The sequence below is a fragment of the Drosophila gunungcola genome, chromosome 3R (assembly GCF_025200985.1).
Source record: "Drosophila gunungcola strain Sukarami chromosome 3R, Dgunungcola_SK_2, whole genome shotgun sequence".
Classification (NCBI taxonomy): Eukaryota; Metazoa; Arthropoda; class Insecta; order Diptera; family Drosophilidae; genus Drosophila; species Drosophila gunungcola.
Genome location: NC_069139.1, coordinates 19,331,152 through 19,341,913, shown reverse-complemented (window position 1 = coordinate 19,341,913; position 10,762 = coordinate 19,331,152). Strand labels below are relative to the sequence as shown.

At 41.6% G+C, this 10,762-nt stretch overlaps 1 protein-coding gene across 1 annotated transcript; it reads right to left on the bottom strand.

Moving 5' to 3' along the window:
- Nucleotides 1-2,344: 2,344 nt before the first annotated feature.
- LOC128266269 (homeotic protein empty spiracles) lies at nucleotides 2,345-5,281 on the bottom strand. Its single transcript, XM_053002673.1, has 2 exons — nucleotides 3,806-5,281; nucleotides 2,345-3,374 (listed from the first exon to the last, which is right to left on the bottom strand). Exons 1-2 carry the CDS (start codon nucleotides 4,977-4,979, stop codon nucleotides 3,025-3,027), a joined length of 1,524 nt encoding a protein of 507 aa, XP_052858633.1. The 5' UTR covers nucleotides 4,980-5,281; the 3' UTR covers nucleotides 2,345-3,024.
- Nucleotides 5,282-10,762: the final 5,481 nt, after the last annotated feature.

Below are 10,762 nucleotides of genomic sequence, written 5' to 3'. Positions count from 1 at the left end.
TTTAACACAACAAGCGGCCGGCGACACCTTCGATGATGTCTGTCCCGGGCGACAACGGAAAGCACTAAACACCCGTCTCGGGCCCAAAAACCTGTTGGCCATCGCCACATCTCCGAACGATCCTGGGCCGGATTCAGCGGGCTTAACAGATTAGTTAGCATATCCCATATCAGGGTAATTATTGTTAAATGCGATAACGATCTTGTACAGCGCTGACATTTATTTATTTTCCTTAATTTCGCCGTATTAATCTTCCAGGAAACACACATTAAACAGAACACAGAGATGTGGCACGTCCCGATCTTGAACCCGGCCCTTGAGGATGGTCATTAAGGGGCTAGGGCTAGGGGCTAGGAGCAAGGGGCCTCGATCTTGCGATCTTGGCTTGACAATTTGCATTATGTCGGCCATCGATCAGCGATCGTTGAAATTCATCAAACAATAATGAGCTCGAGAGGTGGGGGTGTACAATACTTGCAAAGAGAAACCAAAACTCAATTAAAATCCGAAATAACTTCAAGACGAGACACAGCTAATTTAACCAAATTGGATTACTTAATAAACTTTATGGGATAAATAACAATAACAACAGGCAACAAGTTGTGCGTGGTGCTGGCCATAAAGTGAATGCGTTATTATTATTTCTATATCTCTTTTTTTGGGGCGCGCCGCATAACAAACCTTTTGAGGCATTCAGAAAACCAAATCAACACACAACAAAAAAAAAAATAAATAAAAAGAAAAAGAAAAACGAAGCCAGCCACGAGGCAAAACAAGTTGTACAAACATATGTATGTCTGATATATGTATAACATCATCAACAGCAACAACTTACCAAATTGTGTTTTAATTTCCGAGAATTATCAGCAAGGGATTTCATTCCGATTTTGGATTTCGTTACGTTTCGTTTTCGGTCCCTTCGGTGTTTGCAGTGTTGCTCGTTCTACAGAAACATTTGAAGAGTGTTATTGAAAAGCAGGCCAGCAGATAAGCCCCAATCCAATATGCAAGGGGCGTGCCCCAGCCCCATTATTAATTACAGTTGCCCCTCGATATCTCGAATCTCGAAGTTTCTATCAAATGTGCGTGCCCGCTAAACAAACAAGACTTGCCATTAGCCGCTGCTTTATAGGTATGCCCGCAATTCCGATTGCCAATGGAAAACATATAATTTGCCTGCTCTGATTTATGCCTTTTGCAATTGTAAACTTTGTGATTGCACTGGCCCCCACAAACCCCCTGGTTTTATGGAGAGGGACCTTTGACAGAGTGCCACAATTTAGTGCTGTTAACAGCTAGTAATTAGACTCGTTATGTCCGTTAATTAGCCATATCATCTAGTCCAATCGGGCCGGCTGCCTTGCAGTTTGCCCACTGCAGTTAGCCACTGCATATTCATTAGGCCCCATTCGATAGCCGATTGCTGATAGCTGATAGCCAATTTACCGATTTGCCGATAACGATAAAACCCCCCTTCTCACTTGTCTCTCCACAAATGTCGCATAAATTTGTGATCCAATAATCATAAATTTGGCTTTTAAATCATTAGCACACCTCAAGTGGCCCGTTAACCAGTTTTCATAGGGGGCTCCTTGCTACCCCAATACCACTCTACCCCCCTAAACCAGCCACCTCTGCCCCTTTGATCTCGCACGAACTGCGCTCAATTAAATTCTACAATAAAACACGATTTGCATTTTAAATTGTGCAATTAAAATGCTTATGAAATCTATAAGAAATAACGATCGCTAAATGCATTTTATAGTTGCCTCCTTCCCCGTATATCCCTCTCTCGCTTTATGCCCCCTCTCACTTCCTCCTCTGGCACACCTGTCACCATTCGAGTTGGCAGAAACAGCAACAACAATGTTAAATGTCACACGCTAATTAATTGATGGCGCATAATTTTTAACTCTGTCACACAGTGGGACAAACTTAATTAAAAGGGGGCGGAGATGCAAAAACAAAAAACATGCTAAAGTAATATGCTATTTCAAGAAATTTTAACTGAAGAAGGTACCTTCCATAACTATAACATTTGTTCAAAGGTTGAATTGCTCTTAAACTATATTTACTTTTAAGTAAAGATTTAAAAATATAGTTAGTTGTAAGATTTAACATTGCCCACAAACATCTTATTAACTAATAATAAAATAGTTTTTGATATTGTATTCTTCTAATGTTTTCTGTAATTTATTTTCGACGTATACGTATATCGATATGTGGTATTCATTCCCTAAATAATAAATATGAAATCGAGTTTTAATTATGTCGATGTTGTAAAGATAAAGGTACTCCCAACTTTGTTCCCAAAATAAATCCAACAAACATTTTTTTTTTTAGATTTCTTTTCATAATGAATATTTTATATTTAATATGATAATATTTTTGTGTATTTCTTACAATCATGATGTCTAGGCTTAGGAAGTAGTTACTAGCAAATAGGGCTACATATTAAACGGGTTTAAATAATATCCAGCTGCAGTTGAGCGACTCAAGAGGTTCGTGCTTAAGACTAAACATAAATAAATGCTAGATCGTCATACAATATACAAGAATTATACAATAGGTAGTGGCTTTGAGTACGATTTGTTGTGGAGAAATTCACTAATTAAAAGTAATGCTTGTCATGAATATTTACACGCTTAATCCATTAGATTTGTACAGTTATAGATGGTTTCTAGCCTAAGGTTCTTTTTTAAGTGTTTTTTTTTTCAGATATTTTGAAACAATAGAGGAAACAACTTGCTTTCTTTGAGCTCTACTCAACCTCGGTTCTTCGCAAGGATTTGGCACGGATCTAAAGAGAGGGAGATGGAGTTAGAGATGGAGATGGGTGTCTAATACTTTCCTATGTACAGCTAGCCTAAATGCCTTAAGAACGCTCTAAGAATATATCACAACAAAACAAACTATGTTACTTTCGCGTTGGTTCGACTGGGAACCCACGAAACTGGAACTGGACCCCATCGCCAGGGTAAGGAACTCACGGACCGCCGCAGGATTATCTCCTGGATTTTGTATTCAATGACTGGCGTCCAGTTCGTGCTCCTCATCGCTGGGACACTCGTCCATCTCCATGTCGATCAGCTCGTCGTCGTCCTCATCGCCACTGCCGTTGTGCATATTCCTTTGCGATCCCTGGCCGTCGCCCTTCTCGTCCTCCTGCTGCATCCGCTTGTGCTTGGTGCGGCGGTTCTGGAACCACACCTTCACCTGCGTCTCGGAGAGATTGAGGGTCTGGGCCAGGGCCTTGCGTTCCGCCCCCACCACATACTGGTTGCTCTCGAAGGCGTGCTCCAGCTTCAGCAGCTGCGAGGGGGAGAAGGCGGTGCGAATGCGCTTGGGTTTGCGGAACGGGGGCACCAGAAAACCTTGAAAAAGAGCAGAAAAGAAAGGGTTCTGGTTAGTCATCGATTCTTTTAGATTAAATACTACAGAGAAAAGAAGCTCCAGTTAGGAATCCACTGCATGATATATTAATAAGATATAGTATTTAATTCTCACTGATTTAAATATCGGGACCTCTTTTTTATAGAAAAGTATTTTAACCAATATCTTTAACATTTAGCATCATTAATCGCATACTAAATAATATAGGTCTATCTTTTATTACAAATTATGATTAAAATATCATTAAGAAAATAGTGTTTTTAATCACAATCAATAGAAGCTGATTATTAGTACACATTTTGTTTGGAAAATATTTGCCTGTACTAAAAGTTTTACTACTATTATCTCAATCCCTTTCTTTTTTGTCCCCCTGCAAAACCTTATTCTAATATCTAATATCTAAGATACTTACTTCCAGGGAATCGGTGTGGAAAGATCCTTCCGTGGCGGCTGAGCAGCCAGGGGTACAGCTGATAGCTATCCCTGGCCATGCCCGGATTGGGCATAAACTGGGCGGCGTGGGGCGGCAGGCCGGCGGCAGCAGCGGCCGCAGCCGCAGGACCCAACACATGACCGGCCTGCAGGGCGGCGGCCATTTGGAACTGGGCGGCGGCAATGAGATGCGGATTGTGCTGCGGCTGCATCTCCGGCGGAGCGTTGATGTACGGCGGCAGGGCCTTGATGTCCGGCATGCCCGGTTGTCCCGGCGCCATTGGCGGTCCGCCGGGTCCCATGGGAAAGGGTCGAACAAGGCCGGCCGGTGGCATGCCCGGCATCATCATGCCGGGACCCGCTCCTCCGGGATGCATCATGGCGGGCTTTGGATAGTTGGGCGGCTGCTGCTGGTGCTGCTGCGGGGGCGTGGCATGCGGGCTGCTGATGAGCAGAGTGGGCGACGAAGAGGGCTGCGAAGATTGAGGGCTCACGGATTTTGGAGGAGTGTGCGGTGGCTGGATGCGCTGGGCGGGATTCTCCGCCTGCTCCAGGGCAGGTGGTGCAGGTGAGCGTTCGCGCTTGATGGAGACCGGCTTTTGAGGCTGCTCCGTTTCGGGGGAGAGGCGTGTCTGCAGCGGACTCAATCCGCTGGCCATGGCGGCGTTGTGATGCAGTCGCTGTAGCAGCTCCTGGATGTCCTGGTGGCTCTTGGGGGTGCCAGGATGCTGATGCTGCTGCTGTTGCTGTTGTTGTTGTTGCATGAGTAGGTGCTGGTGCAGAACGTGCTGCTGGGCGGGCGATAGATGCGGATGCGGATGTGGCTGAGGTGGCATATGCTGGTGCTGCTGCTGCTGCTGCTGTGGATGCGGATAGGGCAATCCGTGGGCAGGAGGAGCCATCAGGTGGTGCGGAGGTGAGCCGGGTATCAAAGTCAAAGTTGCGGGCGGCGTTTGTGGCGGCGAACCGGGCACATTCCGCTCGCCGGGCGGCGGACTCTGGGGGCCGGACGATAGCTCCGGCGTCGAATTGCCGGCGGCAGTGCTGACATCGTTGCCCACAATGGACTCGATGCTGAATCCGATCTTCTGCTTGGGCGTGGGCATCATGACGGCTGCGGCGGCGGTGGGAACCGGCGGAATCATCTTAGTCATAAATACGGCGGTTAGTTCGGCTATGTTGGCGGCTTTTTTGGGTCAGAAAACGGTGCGTTTGTAATCCTCTGGGCAGTTCTTTTTTGCCTATCAACTCTTTTGTTTTTTTTATTTTTAATATTTGTCACACTAAGCGAAGCATTGGAAACGCTTTAATATGTATTTTTATAAATTGTAAATCACACACGCACTCGGGGTCTGGGGACTTTAACTCAATAGCGATCGACGCGCTCGTTTCGGTCGGAAGACGGCGGATATAGACGTGTGCTCTCGACGACGTTCGATGTCTGAATAAATCCGGAGAGCGCGGCGGCACCACCAAGTGTGCGCTGCTCGAATGTCGATGAGAGCGGAGCGGCTGCCGTTTCCGTTGCCTTTGCCTTTGGAAAGTCTCTCTCTCTCTCGCGCAGGCCAAACCAGTTAAACGGGTCGGAAAGGGAAACAGCATACTACCACACTCTGCACTCGCTATAGCCATCTTTTTCACCCCTGCCTTGTGGATTTTATCTACCCCAGAGATATGGCATATTTGCCTGCGAGTGAGTGAAATGGCTGCTTACCACGGGGCGGGTCCAACTTAATGCGCTGCTCTTACCGCTGCCGACTTTTCTGCATATGGCTTCCGTTCGGTTGTTGTTGCTCTTGGCCTTTGTGTAATTTGGCTTAAACTGCCATTCATAGTTTTTGTTTTTGCGGCTGCATTTCTGGGCCGGAACGAGCGCTAAATGGAAATCTAATGCCGGGTGTGGCAAAATGTCTCTGTTTGCTGCAAGTTCGAAAGGGTTTCAAGGCTTACGGGAATATCTTTTTTTTAATATTTCCCTTGTTAAGGGGATTTACTCGAGGATTTGTGTTGTGCAAATTTATAGTTTAGCTAGATTTGTAAAGATTTGCAACAAATGGTTGCATTACGGCAGAAAGCCTTTAACCAAAGCTGCTTTTCAGACAAAAAGCATTGGGTTTTTGGAAACAATATCATAAATTTTCAGTTTTAAGGAAAAACCTATGTTTCTTGCATGAATTTTTTATAAAATATATTTTGTAATCTTAATAATAATAATCTTAATAAAAATAAAAATTAATAATAAAGTTAATAATAATATTTTACGGTTCTTCAAAATCTAGGTTTGCCTTGAAATTTTATTAATGCTTTGCACAGAGCAAGTGTGTTATTTTATAACCTAATAAATACATTTTAATCTTACAAGTTATAAAAACATCGAAATATAATCCTGAAAACATGTTTACAATATGTGTTTTGTTTGTTATTTATTTTAGTATCACTCAGTTAGTTCAACCGGATGATCTACAGTTGAAGATCGTATTCACATTAGCAATTCCACACCATGGATGCACCCAATGCTACTGTTTCTATAAATCATCCTCGAAAATTTCAATCGAGACAGTTTTATGACATGTGCTACAGGGTTATTTTTCGCTACGATTTAAATGTTAATTTTCGGGCATTACTTTTTTTTTGGCACACGACAAAGTTTGCATAATTTATGTAGTGTCCGAATCGCAATTCCGAATCTAAATCAGAGCAGGTTCATCAATGGTCGAGACGTGAAAAAAGTCTCACCCCGCTCCCTTTGTCCAACACTGTATTTTCCTATCAAATTCCAAAGGTTTTTTGAACATAATTGGCGTTGAGCAAAAACAATTTTGGTAGTGCTATTTTAACACTCTGTTATCAGCTAGAGCCTTCAAAATCATCGCCGGACTTGGAAGATTTATGAGCTGGAAGTCGCAACAACAACTTGTGCGTTAGAATTAAATCTATCAAATTTTTATGGTCGCTAATTAAGCCACGCATATTTACACATAGCTTTCGGTTCGATTCGATGCGTGGCATAAACAACTTTCGAGTCCATTAAAGCGTAATTATGTTGACTAATGGATTTTGATTACAAGGTGAAATGTTGTCGAAAGTTCAACGATTTTTTGCTGAGTCGGTTTGATTTGCGGTCTAATGTGCAAAACGTGTGTGAAGCTAATTTTCTGCTTTTTTCTGCGTAAGTTATGTGAAAGTCGGTAAGAAATAAGAAGGAAAGTAACAAATTTATAAAAATTTAAAAATACATAAGTATTCACAAAAAGATAAATTTTTAATTAAATTCTTCGCCTTATAATAGTTTTACTATTTTTAATAATGTTAAAATTATAAATTTGCTTGTTTTTTAAGTCATTGTACAGTTTTATAAGAATAATTACTTATAATTTTTATATTTTCAGTTATGTTATGCTTTTGAAATAAAAAGCCTTCGAGCAAAAGATTTTAGTTTTGTGAATTTGTCGTTAGTATTAGTCTTAGAGTAAAATACCATGAAAACGAATTCATAAATTTTAGCTACAAGATTCCTTGTAAGTGTAACCACAACATTTCGACGAACTGATCATAATTGAGTTGGCGAAAAACGCAATTTACCCATTATTTTTGGTAATTTCACACGCCCATCGAAGCGAGCTCTTCGCCGCAGGATCCCCAGGAGCTGAAGGACCTGCAGCCAGCACAATCGTGCTGCTAATGAGCGAATAAAGATATCCCGATGCCGAAGTCAAGTGGCCAGCAAGAATTCGGCAGTTGACCCCCCGTCAGGGTTCGCAAAACGAAACGAAAACCATAAAAAATGCAACACAGCCTGGGGATTACAAAGGGCACAAATGCATTTATTAGATGGAAATAAAGGGGAACACAATGCAGCAGCCCGAAAGGTGTCAAAATCAACAATTTCCAGCCTGCAAACAATTCCACAGAAACCGAGGCACAGCGTGATGCAATTTCACCTATACGAACCTCCCTCCATCCAAAATCCACAGTTTACAGTCTACAGTCCGATTCCATATCCCAGTTCAGCTGAAAATTGTAGAGAGAAAAAACAGCAGTTTCACTTTTTGTCTTTTCGATTTTTTTTCTTGCTGGGAAAACAATGAAAAACGTGGCAAATTTCCCTTTGTTCAACTCGATGGCTAGAAATTGTTGAGTAGCAACAAAACAAGACAACAGAAGACGAGAAAAATTGACTTTAATGATGATGAGTTGGCGTTTAGAGTGTGCGTTTTGGATTCATTTGAATTGAGTGTGTTTCCAGGCCCATTTTCTCGGTTTTTTTTTTTTTTTTTTGGCACAAACACGGGGAAATCTCTATGGGGGAGCCAGGCGTTTAAATGTAATTAATTTCTGGCAACTCGATTGAAGGACAAGCGCCATCGCTAGCTGCGCTTCCCAGAACACCTTCGATCGATTTCACAGTTCTTCGTTATTTTCATATTTTTCCCAAAACGATCTACCGATAATTTGAGCGCTTGTAAATCCACGCGACCCTAGAAATTATGATGGATCGACATCGACTTTTGTGGCTGCATTTTCACGCGTTTGTTGAGGGAAAATTGGACTTGGTAGCAACTGACAGCCCGATTTCGGGGGCAGGGGGGCGTGCCGGCCCTAAGAACATCAAACAACTGGACTGTGATGAGCCTGCCGTTTTCCTAGGAAAAATTCAAGAGAAGCCCAAAATCCCATTTGGAGAGAATACGCCACAAAAGGGTGTACCAGACCGAAAGGATCGGATAATTTGGAATTTCAGGCACGACACATCGTAGCCAATCAAGTTTGGAAATATTCCGAATTACCACAAAGCCGTAAAATCATATTAAAACACAGTTTCTGGTCCACAACTGCGGTAGCGGGCCAACATAATAAAACATTTATATCTAATCCTTGACAATCATAAAAATTACACAAACGACATGATACAGCGCAAGGAAAATCTGACAAAGGCCAAGTGCCAGCGGCAAATAAAATGTTTAAAATGTCGGAAAAGTGCTCGAGAAAAATAACGAGGGGCGGGCAGCGTGAAGAAAGCAAATAAACAGTAGTCAGGGAAATGTCATAAAAATGTCTGAGTCCCTATTGGAACCTCCTCACCCCCCAAACTATGCACTGTGAAAAACCTACTGCTTTTATTATGGATTATTAAATATATTTATGTTCACCATCTTTTGATTTCACGAAAAAGATTTAAAAAATGATACACCATTTAATAACAATACTGATTTAATTATTGTTTTTAAAAGGACCATATTTTAAAAAACTATTACACTTTACAAAATATTTATTGTTATTTTTCATTATCGTAAAAACGGAATGAAATACTTGCTGAAATATATAAGTAGAAATGATAAACTCTTTTAGCTTGTTACGCGATAGTTATTTTAAAAATTACATTTAATTGTGCTTAGTAAGTATTGTTCACTGTGCATCTCCTCCGCTTAGGACGTGTGTGCAAAACAGTGGAAAATAGTGGAAAACCATCCCAGATTCGAGGCATTTTTATGACTCTTTCCGTAACGGGCATTCGAGCGTGGCCAGCAGAAGGACAGACAATCCTTTGACTCTGCTCGCAACTCGCAGCGGGCATAAAAAATATAGTAGTTGCCGAAATAAAATCAACGTAATGTTTATGTCTTTTCACCGGTACACTATGCTGCCCCTGCTCTCGATTGCACTCCTCTTTTGACCTGGCTGGTTGACACTTTCATTTTGGTAATATTTTGGCTGACAGGCACTTTTGTTCGTGTGTCATTATCGTTTTGCCCAGATACGGGCAGTCAGGCTGGATTTATGAGCAAGCGGCATGGTACGATTAGATCGTACCATTTATACGGTAAGGCTTAGAGATTTGAAGGAGTTGATATAGATAGAACATTAAATATAAAAACAATGTCCTAAAATGTATTTTAAGTATATCGCATTTATATAAAAGTTAAAAAATAGTATTATTTTTATTTAAGTATGTGTAAACTCAGCCTTTCATTATTATTTATTGGAAGATAAGTACGATAATTAGAATATTAATGGATGAAACCAATTTAAAGGTAAAAGAAAGAATGCTAAGTTGGCGTTATTAAATACTAAGTACCTAATTGTTAGTAAAACTATTTGGCATTATCAGAATATATTTTAAATTCATCTAAGAATCACATTAATCAGTATCGTTAATTATTCCAGAGATAAATAGATTCACAAGCTGAATAGATTCGTAAGCCCAGCTAAGCAAATTCGAAATCCCCAAGATCATCTTATAACCGCTTGAGTAACCCCAAGAGACCTTTAAACAGCCTTCAGCTAGTACCGCCCCCTTGGTGTTCCACACCTCGCCATCCATATCACACATATGCCTCCCCTATCAACTTGATGGCCCAACCAATTACTCTTCTCATCCTTATCGCAGATCTTTCTCCTTTCCACACTCCCAAATTTATACATACACATACTCCCCCGAAATGTTTCCCCTGGCAAACACTTTATAAATTACACGCCCACACTTGTCGACTGACTGCCCCATTCCTCGAGTTCACTCCACCAGCAATCCCCAACCCCTCCGCATATCGAAACTAATGATGACAGCCAATAAAAAATTCCAACAAATGTGTAAATTTGTAAAAATGCATGAAAAACAAAAAAAAAGAAAATTTCATAAAAATGTAAATTTCCCAAAAAGCGCGGAATGGTGGAGGGAATTCGGGATATAGGGATATGCGGACATGGTCGAATGACTGGCAGGGAAGTAGGGAAAGAGCGGTTCGAGCACAACAAATGAAATAAATTTGTGCATGTTACTTGAAAATGTCGCTGCCAAACAAAAAAAAAACAGTAAGTGGATATGGGTAAGGATCAGGGGAATGGGAATGGAATGGAAATGGGAATTGGAATGGCAATGGCAATTGGCAGGGGGTTGTTATGAGGAGGACATGGCGGGGTGCCCTGGCAGATGACTCAA